Consider the following 21,674-nt stretch of genomic DNA (forward strand, 5'->3'; position numbering starts at 1 on the left):
TGTAAGGAACAAATATGATAACACATATAAAGCACTTGTAAACCCTTAAACGAATTATATAAATGCTATTTGTTATTACTGTTATTATTAATTGCTTTAATAATGTGATGTTTTATGGTTTGCAAAGTGCTTTAGATTATTTCATTTGATATTCAAAAGTATATGTTACTCTTTATATATTATGTATATTTTAACTATAACATGTATTAATAATACATAATGTAAATCTTGAGAAGTATTGCATTATCATAGATAGCCTTAGAGGCAGAAAGATCTGATTTTTAAGAACTACTTCTGGCATATACTGACTGTGTGACCCTGAGCAAGCCCTTTTTAGCCTCTCATTTAACCTCATGCATTTCCAAGAGCTAGTATTTCCCTTGGTGCCCAAGGCACCCCTCTAAGAAACAGAGAAGATGTTGACCTGCATCGGTAGAACAAGTCCCTCATTAGGAACTTCCTACCTCAATAAAACCACAAAAATTAAATCTAATGACTCTAGGTTGTAGGATGTGTTAATCTATATTAGTAGAATTATTTTCCTCATTAGTAGTTCCCTATAACAAATATATCAGATCCAATCCAAAAAATAAAATAAGAATTTTATGTTCTATTTAGGATTGTTTTTCATGTGTTAATCTTGAAGACATTATTAGTAATAAACATGTATACTACATTCCTATTTTTCTATTATGTAATTACTTTACCAAACATTAGTACAAGTATTTCTAGTGAGAAATAAATAAATATTGTGGCTATTAGTCAATCTCGTTTGGGATGACATTAAAAGTTTTTGAGATTAGTACAGAATATCATTTTAAAGACACTGAAAAAAGTGAGCATATTGGCTACTACTCTGCTGTTCAACTGAATTAAATAAATGGTTTAATTCCCTGCTACAGTGGATGTTATTACTTATCTAAGGGGTCAGCTGTAAAGTACCATAGGCCAAATTGTAAAAGGCAAAAGTCTCCTGAAATATTGAAGCAAATTCTACTTTTAGATAACTTCTAATGAAATTATAAGGAACCATAAAGCATATCTGGTGGTAGAGATTTGTCTTTTGTGTAATAATACTAATTATAATCATTAGTATTTATATAGCACTTGAAGGTTTGCAAAATCTCTCCAAGTATTATCTCCTTTTATCCTTAAAACAGCCCTGGAAGATAGGTGCTATTAAAGTCCCCATTTTACAGATATGGAGACTGAGGCAGACAAAGATTAAGTGACTTGATAGAGGTTACACAGCAAAGTGTCTGATGCTGGATTTCTGCTCATCTTCCTGACTCTAGGTCTAGCCTTTCATCTAATGTGTCATTTAGTTGCTTATTATGCAATACTAAATAAGGAAACCAAGATATTGAAATTCAAAGTGATCTGCTTAGGTAAAAATTATGTGATAAAGACAATATCATCACACCAGGATGCCTGGAAAGGATTAGTCCATTAGTCCATATTAGTATAATGACTGGTGATGACATACATATATACTTACCTTATGTCAATCCTACTCACTGGTATTTTAAATAAACCATAGTCAGAGTGTATATTATTTTTAATATTACAACTAAAATCAATAATGATACTGAGATTTAAAAAATTATAAGTAAATGCCAAGATCCTTTTTCATGTAATAATTATGTGTTATCTTAAAGGCCTACAATTGATTCCTTGAGTCACCTAAGACCAGACATCACGACCACCACCCACATATAGAATCATGAAAGGCGTATGTGGGTCCTTTGATGACATTGCTAGGTATTGATACCTTTATTTTTCTCTAGTTACTCACAAACTTGAATATTGGTGTAATGGCATCACCTACTCTTTTGGAAAGAAACTGTAATAATACTAAGACACCAGAAAAAAATTGTGTGAGTTTTTCTTAAATCTTAATCTCTGATACTTATCATCTTAGGCAAATAATGAAATCATACATAACTCATCTTTAAAATTGGAATTATGTACCTATTTTAAGGAATGGTGTGAGGAACAGATTTCACAACAGGCAGTCAGGGATGAATTCAAACCAGCTCTTCAATTTTTTCTCTGTCGGCAGTTCTTTCCTTTTTTACATGAATTGTAGTTGTCATTCAGATGCATATATTACTTCCCTTGGCCATAAAAATGTGGCCAACCGCATTCAGCCATAGTAGTGCAGTTGAAAAAAACAGTTTATCTGATGATGTGGGTTTGAATCCCAGTTCTGCTACTTGTAAGTATGGATCAAGTCATTTAACTGCTTTGAACCTGTTTCCCCATCTGTCATATAAAGAAGGGAAAGGAAAGAAACAAGCATTTATTAGACACCTACTATATGGCAGGCACTCTGCTAAGTGCTTTACAAATATGATCTCATTTGATCCTCACAACAATCCTAAGAGGTAGATATAAGTATTATCCCCATTTTACAAATGAAGAAACAGAGACACAGATGTTAAGTGACTTTCCCAGGCTGGTAAGTGTCCAAGGGTGGATTTGAACTCAGGTCTTCCTGACACCAGTCCTAGCACTCTATCATCCATTGTACCACTACTCTCTCTCTCTCTCTCTCTCTCTCTCTCTCTCTCATAGATAGATATACATACATATGTATACAAGGGAGTAGTACTTGATGACCTTTGTCATCAAGGTACTTTTGTGAAAAAAAAAAGTTGTTTTATAAAAGTACTTAGTAGCACAGTGCTTGACATATAGGCTCTACATAAATGCTTATTCTTTCCTTATAATGTCTCTTCCAGCTATAAATTCATGATCTATGATCCTGTAATCCCTTTCAGCTATAAATTATATGAATTATAATATACTGAGCCTGATAATAGGGCAGATATAGTTAAAGTCAGTATACACACATATGATATAGGGAATCTTAACTATTGCACTGTGCCTCTCAAAATCAATTCTTTAGGGAGCTTGAGCTGCTCTACTATGAAATATGTTTAACTTATGTGGAAGATAATTGCTTAACAACTGGGGAGGCATTATATTTCAGTGAGGTTGAGGCTGGAATTCTTGTGAGGTCAGTATAGGCTTCTTCATGGCTAGGAGAGGAAATGCCAGTGCTGAGAGTGTGGTAGTAACTGAGAAGAATGGAAACTGCATTAAGAGCAATAGCCCCAAACAGATGGTACAGATGATGAAAGAATCAGAATTTGGAAAGTTCACTGCAGAAGGCCTGCAGTCACACTTGGAGATAGGGGGTAAATGATGGAATTCCTATCTTTGCTGGTCTTTTGACTGAGGCATGGAGTGTGCCTCCACACTACCTCGATGGTAAGCTCCTTGAAGGTACACAGTATTGTTTTAACTTGTATCCCCAGCCCTTAACACATTACATGTCATGTATTAATCAATAGCTCCTTATTTGTTGGTGGATTGATTGAAGTTTTATAGGAGGGAACACCCTAACATGAATTAGGAAGTGAATATCAATGTAATTGGAATATCTTGTATGGACTATAAAATTTGACGTTTTATTTGGTGAATTTGGTGCTTTCGTAGGGAATACAAATACACAATATCTCTCTAGTTCTCTTGCCTCCACTAAAGTCCCACACTTATAAATAATAATCATGACAAGGGACCCCAGATTCTCTAGAACTGTGCCAACAGAGCAAAGCTCTGACAGGTTTTACCAGGCTCGAAAGGCATAAAGCATTGGCATGATGACGGATTGTGTATTTGTTGTCTGCGGACCAGCATAGGCAAGTTCAGTGAACTTTATTACCAGGTAGACTTAAAGGTGATAAATTATTTAGCACAGTTACTCTCAAAAATAACAACACATATGCTAAGTAGTAGAGGAATTTCAGTGAATGGCACCCATGCTGATCAGAAAAAAAAAAAAAAGGCCAAAATCTCCCACTGCAACCAGGGACATCTCCAGTCATCCTGATCTATATCTTGCAACTGGACCCAGAAGAAACTCCCAGTGAGGAAAATTCTTCTGCCAAGACAGGTGTGAATTTGTTCTCAATTATAGTCTTAGAGAGTTGTTTAGGGGTACTGAGAAGTTAAGTGATTTACCCAGGGTCACACAGCCAGTTTGTGTCCAAGGCACTACTTGAATGCATATCTTTCTAACTCCAAGGCTAGCTCTCTGCTTTTCCTTCACACACATGCAAATACATGCGTGTATTTAGGCAGACAAGATTCACACAAACATACTGTTGGACTAACTCAATAGATTGCTCATCAAAATGCATTGTCTGGACAATAGATAAAATTCTTCAATGTGTTTTTTTTTAATGTGTGATTAGCAAGACCATCTTTTATGAAGAGCCAAGGATTTAATTGAGGAAGCAAGCCCTATTGTACTTCTGTGCTTGATGTTGTTAACATAATATCTTCCATAAATTATGACATCTGGAAGACCTAACCATCAAAATCATTGTCCTCTTTCAAAATCCTCAGTGAAAATAAATATATTTATTTCTGATGATTATATAATATCAGGTCCTGTTCGCCATCTATATTACTTGAGAATACAGAGCTATATGTTATAGGGATGAAACCTATTCTAGTAATGCTCCAGAGTTAATAGTATTATTACTAGTATTTCCTATGTAGCCTCTTTTCTCTAGTTTCATGGATTTTCATTGTGAATGATTTCCCAGTATGGAATTTAAAACATTTTGTAATTAATCAAAAAATTAGGTGACCTTTAAGGTCTTTTCTGGTTCTAAAACCTATTCTTTGAATAGTAGCAGTTTACATATCTGTATAAAGATCTTTTTAAATAGTTTCTGAAAGTAATGGTTTGTTTTAATAATTGAAATTAAATATGGAATTATAGAAATGACTTAGTTAAATGGAGGGAAAGAACATTTCTTCTTCATCAGGAAATTTTTGTTGATAGCATGTTTTAAGAGTAAATTTTTCCAGTTGCTTTAATTCTTCATTTTACAGGTGTGGAAACCACCACTCTGTCTTTAGGTGCTAACTACCAGAGCCTTAGGCATATTAATTTAAAGAACACTCCATGGATCATTCATCTACTTACTTGAGAATGAGAAGAGAAATGGCAAAGAATTAGGTACTGAATTGAAAAAACAGCTTTGGCACTTCCCATTCACTGTACAATGATAAAGTGGTTAGTTAGGACTGCTGGGAAGAAGATGGGGGTGTGGAGTTAGAACTCAGGGACAGGAAGGCAACTGTAGGAGACTGGAATCTGCCCAGGAACTACATGAGGGTGTCTGTTTTCAAAGATAGTTTATTTAATGTCCCCAACTCAAAGGCTTTAGTGTAGGACATAGGGTCATGTGGTCCTCTTTAGACCGTAAAACAGATCAAGATAAGAATAATTAAAAGTCAGATTGCAGGGGTGTGTCGTAATTGATTTAAATGATAGTTAAAATTTTCTTGTCATTACTCCATTAGCATATGTAGCTACAATATTGATTTCTCGCATAATCAAGTACACATTTGATGCATATTGATGATTCTATTTCTCCCAATGTACAGAGGCAGGATCCTTTAGCTTTAAAATTTTTTGAGCATTTGGTTTATTTTCTGAAACTGTACATTTTAATTGTCATAATGCCAATAGGAGGAGAACTTTGTTGAGTGAAATTAAATTCTTAAGTTTCCAAAAATCCAGGCTAATGTTTCTTCCTGCATTTTTAAGCTAAACCACAATTTAATACCAAGCATTGCTTCAATACAACGTGTGGTATAATAATCAAACACTATAATGTTCTCCAAGATGTCAGTCAAAAGGCTGGATTTTGAGGAGGGTTTTTAGATTTTTATTCAGTAATTTATTCTTAACTAGAGAAACAATAATATCATTATATAGTAACCATTAACTTCTGATTGAAGATGTAATTTATTAACTAACACTACTTGGAAAATGCTCTGTAAGTAATAGAGACTATGAAAAAAAATTTCTGTGCTCTGGAATAGTCATTACCTTTTAAGTAGACTTTAAGATTGTCTTCCTAAGGCAATGTGTGAACTGTCCAATTCTTCCATTATGTACATTCCTTTGAATACAAAGATGATACCGGGTGCTCAGGGATCTCATTAACTACACTGAAGCAAAACAACAACAATAACAGTAACACATTCAGGAGATTAAGTGCCAAGGGAGGAAAATTGGGATGAATATAAAAGTATGATGAGACTAGAATCCTAGGATTAGGAGCTCTAAAGCTCAGAATGAGCTGAAACTAGAAAATAGTGTTCAGGGTGACATCAGTCAATCAACAAGCATTTATTATATATATGAGAGGTATAGTGCAAAATGCTGAGGCATACAGAGACAAATCTAAAATAGTCCCTGTCATCAAGGAGCTTATCTTCTTATGGGGAAGTCAACATATTGATACATGTAGAGATGGAAGGTGACCTTTGTGGGGAAGGCACTAGCAGCTGATGAGACTGGGAAGGACCTCCTGTAGGAGCTGGCCTTTGACCTCTTCTTAGAGAAAGTGAGGGATTCTAGGAGGCAGAGGTGAGGAAGAAGAGCATTCTGCCAAATGCATGGAGATAGAAGGAGTGTGGTATATGACTAAAAGCAGTTGGGTCATTCTGACTAGGCTATACAATGGATGAAAGAGAGTAATGATTAACCATACAAGGAAGATAAGAAGTGTCCTAGTTGTGAAGAGTTTGAAATGCTTGGCAAAAGACTTTATACTTGGGGCGGCCAGGTAGCACAGTGAGTAAGAGCACCGGCTCCAGTGTTGAGAAGACCTGGGGATCGAATCCCGGGCTCAGACACTTAGCACCCACCCAGAAACACCTGGCCGTGTAACCTTGAGCAAGTTACTTAACCCCAATTGCTTAGGGACATCCAGGTGGCTTAGCGAGCAAGAGCACCGGCTCCAGTGTCAGGTTGACCTGGGGATCAAATCCGGGCTCAGATACTCAGCACCACACCCAGAAAGAACTGCCCGTGTAACCTTGAGCAAGTTACTTAACCCCAATTGCTTTAAAAAAAAAAAGACTTTATACTTGATGCTATAAGTACCAGGGAGTCAGTGGTGTTTAAGTATGGGGGAGTGGGTGGGAATTGATTATAGTCACACATAAGCATTAGGAAAACCATTATTCTAACTATGTAGAGGAGGTACGTGGAGTAGAAAGTCATAAGGAAGGAAGGAAGATTAGAAGTCTATTACAAAAGGGGCAAAGGGGTAAGGTAAGGGATGGGGGGGGTATATGAGAGGGCAGACCAGGGGAAGGAGTAATCAGTATGCTTGCCATCTTTGGGTAGGGGATAAGGGAGAGATGGGGAGAAAATTTGGAACTCAAAATCTTGTGGAAATGAATGTTGAAAACTAAATATAAGTAAATAAATTCTGGAAAAAAAGAAGTCTGTTGCAGTAGTCCATACAAGAGGTTAGGTGAGGGCTTAAATGAGGGAGGTGTCTGTGTAGCAAAAGAATTGACAGATATTACTGCTGTCATATTCAGTGATCTTTTAAAGATACTACTCCTACCACTACCACTACCACTACCACTACCATTGCTGCTGCTGCTACTACTACTACTACTACTACTTCTGGCATTTATGTAGCTCTTACTGTGTTCTAAATGTTGTGCTAAACATTTGCCAAATATTCTCATTTGAAAATGAAAGTAATATAAATGTTTTCATCTGTTCTTCACAAAAATCCTGAGTAGGTGCTATTATCCTCATTTTAGAGTTAAGGAACTGAAGTGAATAGAGTTGTATTGCCTTGTCAAGGCTAACAATTCTAGTAAGTGTCTGAAGCTGGATTTAAAATCAGATGTTCTTGACTCCAGGCCCAGTTCACTATCCACTATGTTACTTAACTGCCTATAACAATAGCTAGGATCTATGCAGCACTTTTAAGTTTTGAAGATGACTTTATAAATATTATCTCATTTTATCTTCATAATGACCCTGGGTGGTAGGTGCTAGCATCATCTTTATTTTATAGGACAGGAAAATGAGGCACTGAGAGGTTAAGATATTTGCTCAGGGCTATAAAATTAGTAAGTATCTGAGGCAGGATTTGATATCTGGTCTTCCGGACTCTAGGTCCAACACTTGATTACAAGAGTCATATTGCCAAAATACAAAATAAACTAAATATTATCTCAATTTTAAACAATTGTCTCAAAAAAACCCCCCACCAGAATAGAGTCCAAGAACTATAGGTCATTGAGCTTGATTTTGATTCCTAGGAAAAATCTAGAACACAGAATTAAAGAGATTGTTGGCAAACATTCAGAAAGGGAATGGTGATTTCAAGGAGCCAATACAGCTTCATAAAGAATAGGAGATCCATCTTATTTCTTTTCTTTTTCCTTTTATTTTAAAGACAGGGCTACTAAACTTATAGATGAGGAGAATAGTTTGACTGTTGTTTGCATAGATTTTATCAAAGATGTTAATAAAGTGTCTCATGCTATTCTTTTGGAGAAGATGGCAAATAATGCATTAGATAATGTAATCACATCAATTCAGAACTGGCTGGATTACCAGTTTCAAAGAGTAATTGTTAATAATTTGATGCCAGTGGTAGAAGCAGGAAAACTGTGAGATCCCCCCATAACCACCTCAAATACCTATGAAATATGACTCTAAACAAATTTTAGAGCTATAGAACCCACAAAGTGACAGAAACAAATCTCCAGCTGAAGGCAGCCTGGCAGGTGGGCAGGAAGGATTCAGTACAGCATGCTGGGAGTCAAGCCCAGCCCCGCCTGAGCCCTCAGTTTTAGCCCCAGGGTGGCCCTGACCAGCCCTGGCAGGAGGGACTTCTGGAGAGTGGATCACCAGCAGCAGCCGTAATTATGGCGGTTTCCAGAATTGTCAACCCATAAATGCCAAAAGAAAAAATGAGAAGTCAGTGTAGAATTCTGTTGGAATTGGGGGAACTGAGAAGCAGTTCCAGCCCCTGCCCCTGGAGCTAGAAGTGGCGGAGGTGTGGCGGCCTTGCAGCCGCCACCACATGGCTGCTTCAGAGCTCCTGGCCTGCAGATTTAAAGGGGGCCAAGCAACCATTCAGAGGATAATCACTCTTGCTTTAACCTGCCTGGATCTGGATCATGGTCTTGGGTGGTGGTCCTGAGGTGTGTGACCAGTGAGCCAGAGTTTGTGGGGGCTGCAGAGACGGCACCCTCCTAATAGCTCCAGCAGGTGTAAAAACCTCAGTGATTTGGGACAAAGCTTTCCCCACTGAAAGCAGAGATCTATTGTGGCAAAGAGCTCTGAAGTCAAGTAATTGAGTGGCAACATGAGCAAGCAAAGGAAGCAAAGCAAGCATATCAATCCAACTTTAGATTCCTTTTTAGGGACAAAAAGGATGAAAGCATGGAACAGGAGGAAGACTGCGAGGTCAGAACTCCTGTACCAAAAACTTCCAAGAAAAATATGAATTGGTTACAGGCTATGGAGGAGCTCAAGAAGGATTTTAAAAACCAGGTAATAGAAATAGAGGAAAAATTGGGAAGAGAAATGAGAATGATGCAATAAAATTATGAAAAGAGAGTCAACAACCTGACTGAAGAAAATAACACCTTAAAAAATAGATTAACTCAAATGTCAAAAGAGGCCCAAAAAGCCAATGAGGAGGAGAATGCCTTAAGAAGTCAAATTTGCCAGATGGAAAAAGAATTTCCAAAGCTCACTGAAGAGAATCATTCTTTCAGAATTATATTGGAGCAAATAGAAGCTAATGACTTTATGAGAAATCAAAATACTATTAAACAGATCCAAACAGTGGCCTTGGGCAAGTCACTTAACCCCAATTGCCTTGTTTTCCCCCCTCCAAGTAAAATAAAATAAAATAATTTGATGTCAGTGTCAAAGGAAGTCTTCAGAGGAGTACTCCCAGTGATCTGTGCTTGGTGCTATTTAAGTTTTTATCAGTGACTTGAATAAAGTTATAGATGGTATAGTCATGAAATTTGGTGATCACACAAAACTGGGAGGGACATTTAAGAGAGAGTATGAGAGAGTCAGATTCCAGAAGGATCTTGACAGGTCAGCATTGGGCTAAATTTAATAATATGAAATTCATTAGGGAAAAATGTAAACCCTGTGTGCTTTTGCAAAAATGGTCAACTTCATATGTATAAGATGGGTGTAACATGTATAGACAATAGTTGTTTTGGACAAGATATTGAGATTTTAGTGGCCTCCAAGCTCAATATGAGTTGATTGTTTGATATTGTAGCCAAAAAAGCTAATGTGATCTTGTGCCATCTTAACAGGAGGTAGTCGAGGACTAAGGAGGTAATGGGTCACCTGTACTCTACCCTTGTGAGACCTCACCTGGAATATCATGCTTATTTCTGGGTGCCATTGTTTAATTAAGAAAGTGATGAGCTAGACAGTGACCAGAAGAGGGCAACCAGGATGGTGAATGTCCTAGAGTCCATGTCCTATGTGGATCAACTAGTTGAAGGAGCTGGGGTATGTTTAGCCTCGAGAAGGAAAAACGTGTATGTACACAGTAGCTATCTATAAGTATTTGAAATACTGTCACCTGCAGGAGGAAATATACTTATTTCTTCTATGTGGTTTCAGAGGACAGAACGAGAAACAGTGAGTGAGAATTTTGAAGAGATGGATTTGGGCTCAATGTTAGGAAAAATTTAACCCTTAGCCAGAACCAAACTTTGGGATCAGTGGACTGAGGGAATATATCCCTATGAGATACAAGTGCTCCTAGAGTTAATGGTTGCTCTCAGATGTGCCCATCTTCCATCTATTGCTTATGAGAGAGAGACAGACAGAGAGACAGAGACACAGAGAAAGACAGACACACACAGAGAGAGATTAGTCTTCAACAAAAACAAATACAGTATAGTTTGAAAACACTAATCTTACGTATACATGATCATTCTGTGGCTGGGGCCATAGGGGTAGATTGCTGACTGAGGGACCTTAAAGAATTTCTTTGTTTGGAAATCCTATTTAAAATTAGATCATATGATTAGATTGGAAATCTTATTTAAAATTACATCATATGATTAGAAACTACTCATGATTATCACCAAGTTGGCAATTCAGTAGCCTGCATTTTCCACCATGTGTTATCAGTTGAATCCATAATGTAATGTCAAATGTCTTCTAAACTGTTACAATGAGGTCGTTAAGGGAAGGGAAAAACCTAAACGGAGTTTCTGGTGTTTCAGTTAGCATTTGGTAAAACTGTCAGGCAACTTCTCCCACACCCTGTGCTCGTGAAGCTGAACTTTTAAACATATGTACTAAACTTGATATAATTTCTATTAAGTTCTTTCTGATTAGCTTTAATATATCACCACAGCTTACAGAAACATTTTTGAGATCCAAATTGTTTCATCTGCTCTATTAGCTGTCCTGATTTTTGTATCCTTTAAGTCATGAATTAAAAATGCTGAACAGCAGAACCAAGGTCAGCTTACTGTGGCATCCCACTAGGGAAGTCAGCTAGTCTCTCCTCCATTCCACAAGTATTTATTAAGTCTCTACAATGTGTAGAGGGGATACTAGATTTGGGGATAGAAGGATAAAAACAAAAACCAGTCCAGATCCTTGAGGAACTAGTTTTCTATTGGGGGTGGAGGAGGGATCCATTAATTGACACTTTTTATTTTTACATCATTAGACACGAACTCGGGTTTTTAGTTTTCTGTAGAGTTAGAACATGGAACATTCATGTAAAAGAGAAGACTGGAATAATGACGATACTTCTAATATTATTGTTTTGGGGCATCATTAGGAGAGGAAACTCTTATCAATACATCTCTATCACTTCCCTGCAACTTATGTCTTAGAGAATTCCTTAGAGCCTTGAGAAGTTATGTAACTTGGCTAGGGTTGCACAGCCAGTCTGTATCAGGCAGGACTTGAAACTGGGTCTTCCTGACACTGAAGATAGATCTTTACCCATTTTATCATTCTGTGCTCTTTCTAATGTCTTAATAATGAAATGATATATTATTGTTCTGATTCTTCAGAAGAAGTCTGCTATGTGACTCATTCTGTATTTGCCCTGACATCTTGACACTCTCAGCAGATTTAAAGGTTCCTTTAGGGCCAACAGAGAGAGAGAGACTTACTGATCCCTTAAATGTTCTTAGAAAAAAATCTCGAAGTGTATGGTTTATGCACAGATTGTTACATGTCCATTGCTGAAAGGAAATCAAAGCAGAAAATATAAATGAAACATAAGGTAGAAGATAAATTCTGTCTATCAAATGAGATAAGTATGCAAAGCACATTGTAAACTTGAAAGTCCTATAGCTATTTTTTAATAATTTTTCTTTCACTTTTTCTGAGTTTTTCTGAGAAACCATGCAATTTCCTGGAAGATACTTATATTCTGCCTCTTGGAATCACTAGTCTCCCATTCAAGGCTCAGTTTCATTGCCACCTCCTGTATAGGTCTTTCCCTGATGTTTCCAGTGTTTAGTACTCTATCCTCCCAAATTTGGGGAAGGGAATAAACATTTATTAAGTATCTACTATGTTCTAGTCACTGTGCTAAGCTCTTTACAAATATTATAGCATTTGATCCTCACAACAACCCTGGGGGGTAGATGCCAAAGCTATTCACATTTTTCAACTGAGGAAATTGTGAGGAATACAAAGATTAAGTGGCTTTCCTAGGATCACATAGCTATTAAGTCTGAAGTTGAATCTGAACTCAGGTTTTCTGCCTTTGTACTGTGCCAACTCACTACAGTGTACATATTTTATATGTACTTATCTGCATACATCCTATTTTCTTACAGTAGAATGTAAGCTCCTTGAAGGCAAGAACTTTTCTATTTTGACGTTTTATCACTAGCACTTAGCATTATTCATGGCAGTAGATGATCAATAAATGAGTTGAATTAGATTGCTAAATTTCCTTAGCATTTGAAAGTGGAAAGATGAAGAGAAAGAAGATAGGTAGAAAGAAGATCAATAACAATATAAATATTACTTTATAAAATGAATCACCACAGATGATATATAATTAAAATAGATAAAATTAATATTGGATCATGTACAATCGGCACAATTATATAATATAAATTAGTATTAATGATATTTATTTAAGCAATAATAACAGCTAACATATAGGACTTTAGAGTTTTCAAAGTGCCTTATATAGGTTATCTCATTTGATCCTTACAACTACTGAGAGGTTTAAAAAGTGTTTTTGTTACAACTCTGTCAAGTAGAAAATGTAAACTTTGTTATCTGTACTTTACAAATGAGGAAACTAGAGGTTAGAGAATTTAAATGACCTATCTGAGGTCACGCAATAGTTGCCAGATCTGGGATTCCATACTAGGTCTTCTGACCCCAAGACTGGTTGCTTTTTCTACACCCCATTAAATGCTCTTCTCAGCATATCTCATTTTACTCTATGGACTCACTTTCGCCATGGGGGAGTTTGAATGGATATGAAATTATAATGGACATTAAAATAAAATTCTTGAAGACGTTCCAAAAAGTTTGCATCATAATTTTTTAAAAATTGCAACAATTTAGTGGTGGTGGCCTACAAGGCAGTTGCCCCAAGTTATTGTCCATATTGATAGACAAACACTTAAGATGACATATAAAGATACATCCAATAATATATGTACCATTTATATTTATTACAATACATGTGGAAATTGATGGAAAGTGTAGTTATTGTATACTGCTATATTATGTTAATGTATACTCCTATAATCCTTGCTATTAGGGGAAGATAAGGTTTAGGATGGTGGATTGTTTGAGCTCAGGAATTCTGAGCTACACTAAGACTAAAGTTGATTTGGTATCTACACTGTGTCCCACACCAATACTGTGAGCTCTTATGAGTGGAGGGCCACCAAACTACCTAAGGATGAGTCAAATGGTCCATGATGGAAAAATAGAGGAGATCTGATCAGTATTGGTCTGGGGCCTGTCAGTGGCCACTGCAATTCCAGTTTGGATAAGATAGGGAGACCCAATCTCAAAATAAAAAAAAAAAAACAAATATCTATATTTTTAATATTTTGGTCTTTATTAATTTGTTTGTTTACTTTTAGGTTACAAGATTCAGTTCCACAATTCCTTGAGTTTCAAATTTTCTCTCCCTCCCTCCCCTCTAACCCTCTATGGTGGCATACAATCAAGTATAGGATCTGCAGAGACTTTCACATTAGACATTAGTCAGGTTATAAAGAAGGATTGTATCAGATGGAATGAACAATAGGAAAGAGGAAACAAAACCAAACGAGAAAAATAGAGAGCAGGTAGTTTGCTTCAATCTGTATTCAAACTCAGTTCTTTCTCTAGATGTAGACGTCTCTCTCCATCATGAGTCTTTTGGGGTTGACTTATAATCCTGCATTGCTGAGAAGAGTCTAGTCTATCAAAGTTGGTTATCATACATATGTTATGTTTGTAATTGTGTACAAATTTCTCCTGGTTTTGCTCTTCTCACTCAGCATCAGTTCCCATAATCCCCTCCAGGTAAATATGAAGTCCATCTGCTTCTCGTTTCTTATAGCACAATAGAATTCCATTACATGCATATACCACAACTTGTTCAGCCAATCCCTAATTGATGGGCACCCCCTTAATTTCCAGTTCTTTGCCACCACAAAAAGAACTTCTGTAAATATTTTTGTACATATGGGTCCTCCCACTTCTATGATCTCTTTGGGACACAACTCTAGAAGTGGTATTGCTAGGTCAAAGGGTTTGAAATTATTTATAGCCCTTTAGGTATAATTCCAGATTGCTCTCCAGAATAATTGGATCAGTTCACAACTCCACCAGCAATGGATTAGTGTTCCAATTTGTCCACATCCTCTCCAGCATTTGTCATTTTCCTGTTTTGTCATCTTAGCCAATCTGACTGCTGAGATGTGGTACCTCAAAGTTGTTTTGATTTGTGTTTCTCAAATCAATAGTTATTTAGAGCATTTTTTCATATGCTTATAGAAATCTTTAATTTCTTACTCTGAAAACTGCCTGTTCATATCCTTAGACCATTTATCAATTGGGGCATGACTTGTATTCTTATAGATTTGACTCAATTCTCTGTATATTTTAGAAATAAGTCCTTTATCAGAGACATAGGTTGTAAAAATTCTTTCCCAATTTTCCACTTCCCTCCTAATCTTGGTTACATTGGCTTTGTTCGTATAGAAGCCTTTCAATTTAATGTAATCAAAATTATCCATTTTGCATTTTATAATGCTCTCTAATTCTAGTTTGGTCATAAAGTCTTCCCCTCTCCACAAATCTGACAGGTAAAACTATTCCTTGCTTTCCCAGATTGCTTACAGTATCAGCCTTTATACCTAGATCATGCACCCATTTAGAATTGATTTTGGTATGTGGTGTTAGATAATGGTCTATGCCAGTTTCTGCCATATTGTATTCTAGTTTTCCCAGCAGTTTTTGTCAGATAGTGAGTTCTTATCCCCAAAACTGGGGTCTTTAGTTTTATCAAACAGTAGATTACCATATGTAATCTAATGCCAAGGAAAGGCAACTTCCCAAGGTTCAAAATACCAGCATAGGTGCTCTCCATTTTATTCAATGACAAACCAAGAACAGAGAAGGTCAAAACATGACATAATTCAAAATACAGCATTTACTAAGTGTGATTAAATAATCTCCAAGTACTACCCCACCCCAGGACCTTCCAATCATTCAATCAATTACAAAGTCCCTGTTCTAAATACTACTCCACCCCTAGGCTGTACCTTCATTTAGTCCACCACAAAGTCCCTCTTCTCAAATGGAGATTAGTTTCCAAACATAAGTAAAGTACATTCATTTGCTCAACCATAGAACACAAAAAGGTCAAAAGTTCCCCACCCCTGGATCACAATTGAATCTACCCCAGAGTTACATCAAGTTTAAGCACAGCACTTAATACCCAAATGGAGGTCTTTTCTTCATATTGACAAGAGGCAAGTTCTCAGCAATCTTAGTTCCTGGGGAGACAAGGCTTAGCAAGGCCACAAGATACATTGCCAGTCCTTTCATTAATTCATCCTCTGTCTGTAGAACAGTCCTAGAACCCCTGAAAACATTAGCAAAACCCTCTCCCAGGATTTCTGTAAACATACATCAAGAAAATCCTTCTTCAGGGCTTCTGAACCAACAGAAAGGTTCCCAGACCCCTGCAACAACAGCACTGTCCTTCACCAGTGGACAGTATTCACTCTGTCTGCAGGACAGTCTCCAGACCCCTGCAACAACAGCACTGTCCTTCACCGGTGGACAGTATTAACTCTCTGTCTGCAGGACAGTCTCAGGGCTTCTTAGCCAACAGCCAGGTTCCAGGACTTCTTCAACAGGACTGTCTTTCACCAGTGGACAAATATGGCAAAACAACATCAAAACAGACAGACAAAGTACCAGCAAAACAGCCATGTCTCCTCAGTCCTTGGTAGCTCAGGGGGCAGATCTCAAAAGTCCAGGGCAATTCAAAGTGGCCCCCAGCAATTCTCTCAGTCTCTCTCTGCCTCCGCGAGGTGCTGCTTCCAAAAAAGTTCTTCTGACTCTCTCTTGTCTCTCCAAATCTATGTCACCAGCTCCTCCCAGTTTGTTTCTCTCTTTTCAAGTCAACAAGTCCATCCCACAGGTGGGATTAACAAGCTCTGGGTTTTAACACAATCAGTTTGAAAACCAAGCCAATACAGGGGAATCTTTAATTGCCATTACTATCACACCATAGTCATTGACTTCTGAGTCTCGTGTACCCACTCTATTCCATTGATCCACTGCTCTATTCCTCAGCCAGTACCAAGTAGTTTTGATGACTGCTGCTTTATAATACAGATTAAAATCTGATATAGCTAGTTCACCTTCCCTAGTATTTCTTTTCATTAATTCCCTTGATATTCTGGACCTTTTGTTCTTCCAAATGAATTTTGTTACTATTTTTTCTAGCTCTATAAAGTAGTTTTTTGGTAAATTGATTGATATGGCACTAAATACATAATTTAATTTAGGTAAAATTGTCATTTTTATTATATTAGCTCGACCCAGCCATGACCAATCGATGTTTTTCCAATTAGTTAGATCTGACTTTATTTGTGTGAAAAGTGTTTTGTAGTTGTGGTCATATAGGTCCTGGGTTTGTTTTGACAGGTAGATTCCCAAATATTTTATAATGTCTCCAGTAACTTTAAATGGGATTTCTCTTTATACCTCTTGCTTGTGGATTTCATTAGAAATATATAGGAATGCTGAGGATTTATGTGGGTTTATTTTATATCTTGCAACTTTTCCAGATTTATTTATTTATATTTTTTAAATGGTATTATTGTCACTCTGTATTTTTTTGAATAGGGGTGAGGGATTATGGTGATGGCATTTTCCTGGGCTAAAACCAGCCCTGGCCTTGGCCACATAGTCATTATTGATGTTGTCAAGTGGAGAAAACGCAAGATATCCCATAAAAAGAGACTTTAAGGCTCTTACATAATAGTGTAATTTTTTTTTATTTCCACATTGTTTCAATTTTAAGAAACTAATGAGACTATCTAAGAGGAATGTTACCTCCTTTATTAAACCTTCCCTGAACACTTTAATTAGACCTGACTTTTCTTTTCTCTAGACTCTATAACTTAATAGAGTTTGAAAACTTAACTTTTTTCTTATGTCTTAGATAGAGTGTTTATCACAGTGCCTGATGTATTAATCCTTTTTAACAATTTATTATTTATTTTAAAGTTTTTTTTAATTTTGAGTTTTAGGTTTTCTCCTTCCCTCATCTACTGAAAAGGGAAGCAAAATGATATCAATTAATTTTACATGTGAAATTGTGTGAAATATATTTTCATGTTAGCCATATGACAAAAAAGGAAGGAAGGAAGAAAAATAAATTATATTTTAGTTTGCACTTGGAATTCATCAGTTCTTTCTCTCTGGAGGAGAACAGCATTTTTTCATCATCATATTTTCATTCATTCCTTTGGAATTATCTTGGATCATTGCGTTGATTAGAGTAGCCAAGTCTTTCACAGTTGATCATCATTACAATATTGCTGTTGCTGTGCACAATGATCTTCCAGTTCTTCTCACTGCACTTTTCATCAGTTCATATAGGTATTGCCATGCTTCCCCCACCAAAATAACCACAATTTTTTATAGCACAATGGTATTCCATCACAAACATATGCCACAACTTGTTCAGCCATTCCCCAGTTGATGAGCATCCCCTTGATATTCAATTCTTTGCTACCACAAAAAGAGCTACTATAATATTTGTGTACATTTTCCCCCTTTCCTTTAAAAAAAGTCTCTTCAGGGTAAAGATCTTGAAATAATATTGCTGGGTCAAAGGGTATGCATAATTTTATGGGCATAGTTCCAAATTGTTCTCCATCATGGTTGGGCCAGTTCATAGCTCTACTAACAGGTTATTGGTATACCTATTTTCCCTCCTTCTTTCCAGCATTTGTCATTTCTGATAGTTGTGAGGTGATACCTCAGAGTTGTTTTAATTTGCATTTTTCAAATCAATAGTGATTTAGAGAATTTTTTCATGACCATAAATAGATTTGATTTCTTCTTCTGAAAATTTCCTGTTCATGTCCTTTGACCATGTGTCAATTGCAGAATGACTCTTATTTTTATAAATTTGACTTTGTTTCCTATATAATTGAGAAATGAGGTCTTTATTAGAGAAAATTGCTGTAAAATGGCAATTATACCAATATTTCTTGATATTCAGGGTTTGGCTTTTTAAGTCCTGTGACTTCATTAATGTAAGCTTACCTTGCTATGATGCAGATAACAGGCCATCTATACCTATATGTTTGATATAATTTCCTTTTATAAATCTCCCACAGGTAGCCAATCACTGAATTATTCTGTAGGCTTTGCTCTCAGTTTCACAAAATTGCATGAATACCAATGGAAAACAGGCTGTGTAGTGTATGTGACCGGCCCATCTTTCTTTTCCATTTGCACATTTGTCTGATGTTGTCCTTGAAGCTGCCTTTCTCATGCCCTGCATGAGCCTCACCCTTTCCTTTTGGGTCACCTTCAATTTTCTTTCTCTCAACTTTATATTATTTCATGACTTGCAGTCATACAGAATCAGGAAAAGAATTGTTAACAAGATTTGTTTCAAGGAGAAACTTGAGATAATTAAACGCACTAGAACATTTCCCACAGACAATCTGACTTCTCAAACTCTTGCTCAACTCTAGGCACAGTTGATTATCCCTGCTGTCCCATGGTGTCCATCCATTGTATCTACACTGACATAACAGGATGATTGTATTGTATTTTGGACCACAGGCATTCTTCAATCTGTTTTTGTTTTCTTTGTGGATAGTTAGGCTATTGTTATTTTCTTTTATGTTTTTGTGGTCATTGTGTAGATTTTCTTTTTTTTTCTTACCTTCCTTTGAACTAGGCAATTGTAAGATTTTATTCCTAATACATTGTAAACTAGGCTTGACTATGGCTACCATAACTATCTACTTAGTGACAAGTTCAAATGTGTTTTGACTAAGGTAGTTTCTTTCCTATGACAATTGATTTGTGTTGATAAAACTTCCTTTAGAAATGGTGAGTACATGTGACAGTGTCTTCTATCTAAATCCTCTTTTTTGATCAAATCTATTTCAATATATTAACCTAAAGATGTCTCTATTTTTATTCTTTCTTTTTTCCTTTTTTAAAAAATTCTTTCTTTTTCTTGGACATTGATTCTGATCCGCTAACATCTTGGTGTTAGTAGCAGTAATTGTGCTCAGCTGGTATAGTCTACAAGATGCTCTATATCATGGTGAAAGTATTTGAACCAGGGTCACCTCCACCTCTACATAATGATGAAATATTTGAACAAAGGCATCTAATATTGCAATGACTCCACACATCAGCACCCAATATTTTTCTGTACACTAAAATGAGTTAATTAAATTGGGAAAGATGTTTATCATGTCTAGTACCTCCTGACCCATATCTTTAAGGTTGTTATAGAGAAGACACTTTAAGTCATCCTAAATACCTTTGGATACTTTCATTTCTCACTTTTGAATATAATTTCCCAACATAGTTTTCACATTTTCCCTATGCTTAGTTCTTCAATGAAATCTGATTTATTTTGGAGTGTCTTATCCCAATTTTTCATAGACTTTCTCTAACTCATCATCTACAACAGATAAGTTCATAAAATCCAATTCTTTTCATGATAGTTTTTGTAAATGCTGCTCCTAAACATAATGCCCAAATGCCCCATGAAATTATGTCTCTTATTGCCTTTGGGAAAGCAATTCTATCACCTCATCCTGCATTTGCCTCTCCAAGAAGTATCTGGAAATCATGCTTCTGTTTAACAGCTATGTTTATCTTCCTCCTGTTTTCATTTCTCATGTATTTTAAGATCAATATGATTCAGTCCCTTTATTAATATAGGCACCACTTGGTCAATAAATAAAATTACTGTACTAAAAATTGAGTTAATATTCATTAGAATCTTATGAAGTGTAATTTAAATAAAGTATAATTCTTCGCATTTTCTGCCTCCTTTTATGCCCTTCTGTCACCCTCATTTCAGAAACAGAGAGGGGTTCCTCAGGACTGATGGACATTTTGTATTTTTCTTAGTTTCATGGGTTGCCATGGACAAATAATTTATTGTCAAATGGCTGGCCTACTGGTAATGAACCCTTCTATGCTCAGCTAGGTGGCTAGTATGAAAACAGACATTTTAACTATGTCCATAGTCAAATCTTATTAGCATGATATTAGATGTGAAGGGTTGTGCTTAACTGAAAGAACTTTTAAGAATTTAGGGTCACCTCCATACCTCCATAACATATTTGATTAGTAGTTTGTTGAAACAATGTTTATCAGAAAAAAAAATTAAATATACTAATTTTAGTGTTTGGTAACACTGTTGGATGATGCATAAACTAGATACTAATAGGTAAATGACTAATACAGGTTTACAACACAGCTACAATAATTTCATTACTCAGAATTAATAAGGATTATATGAGTAATTAACAAATTCTCTTCGACTATCTTATTTGTCTGAATTAAATTACAAAGTATATAGTGTTAACAGCAATAAATAGTTTTTCATTATTTTCCCCTATGTTTTAGTCCCTTTGTGTCTATTTGGAGAGTTCATTTATGTAAGGATCATGCCCTAAAAAATCAGACAACCATGCGAAATGATGCATGATTATTATTTGCCTCTTTTGATTATTACATTGAACCACCCGTTATATTGAAAACCTGCATTTTCTTATGTCAGATTATCAGAGCCAGTAATCTTTTCTCCCTCTTTTTTTTTTCCAGCTACCCCAGTTGATGTACTAAAAGCATTAGACTTTCATAATTCACCAGAGGGAATATCAAAAACAGCAGGATTCTGCACAAACAGGAGGAATTCAAAAGGTTCAGATACTGCTTATAAAGTTACAAAGCGAGCACAGATCAGTGCCCCCACAAAACAGCTATATCCAGGTGAGTTTATAATGGTCTATATTGTACTTCAGAATCTACAAAGTTTTCTTGTAGTTTAATACTATTTTATTGTCTTTTGATAATTTAAATAATTCATGCAGCTTGATATTTCATATTCACAAATTACTTATAGTGGGAACATGAATGACCAAACTATCCATTAATTTGGGAATAAAAGATCCCTTTTGATGAAAACCCAGATAATCTGTCCATTTGAAGACTTTTATCATATATAAATCTATTTCTTTTCTGGACGGGGGAAGGCAGGGCAATTGGGCTT

At 36.2% G+C, this 21,674-nt stretch overlaps 1 protein-coding gene across 1 annotated transcript in view; it reads left to right on the top strand.

Annotated features, from left to right (window-relative positions):
• The window catches only part of COL11A1 (collagen type XI alpha 1 chain), a 301,954-nt gene that overhangs the window by 10,821 nt on the left and 269,459 nt on the right, over window positions 1–21,674 (top strand). The window contains exon 2 of the mRNA XM_069090512.1: window positions 21,227–21,394. Coding sequence (XP_068946613.1) covers window positions 21,227–21,394 — 168 coding nt within the window. The remainder of the gene's footprint in view (window positions 1–21,226; window positions 21,395–21,674) is intronic.

This window comes from Petaurus breviceps, unplaced genomic scaffold, assembly GCF_028583685.1.
Source record: "Petaurus breviceps papuanus isolate PSGF00001 unplaced genomic scaffold, PetGlider_PUasm1.0 186, whole genome shotgun sequence".
Classification (NCBI taxonomy): Eukaryota; Metazoa; Chordata; class Mammalia; order Diprotodontia; family Petauridae; genus Petaurus; species Petaurus breviceps.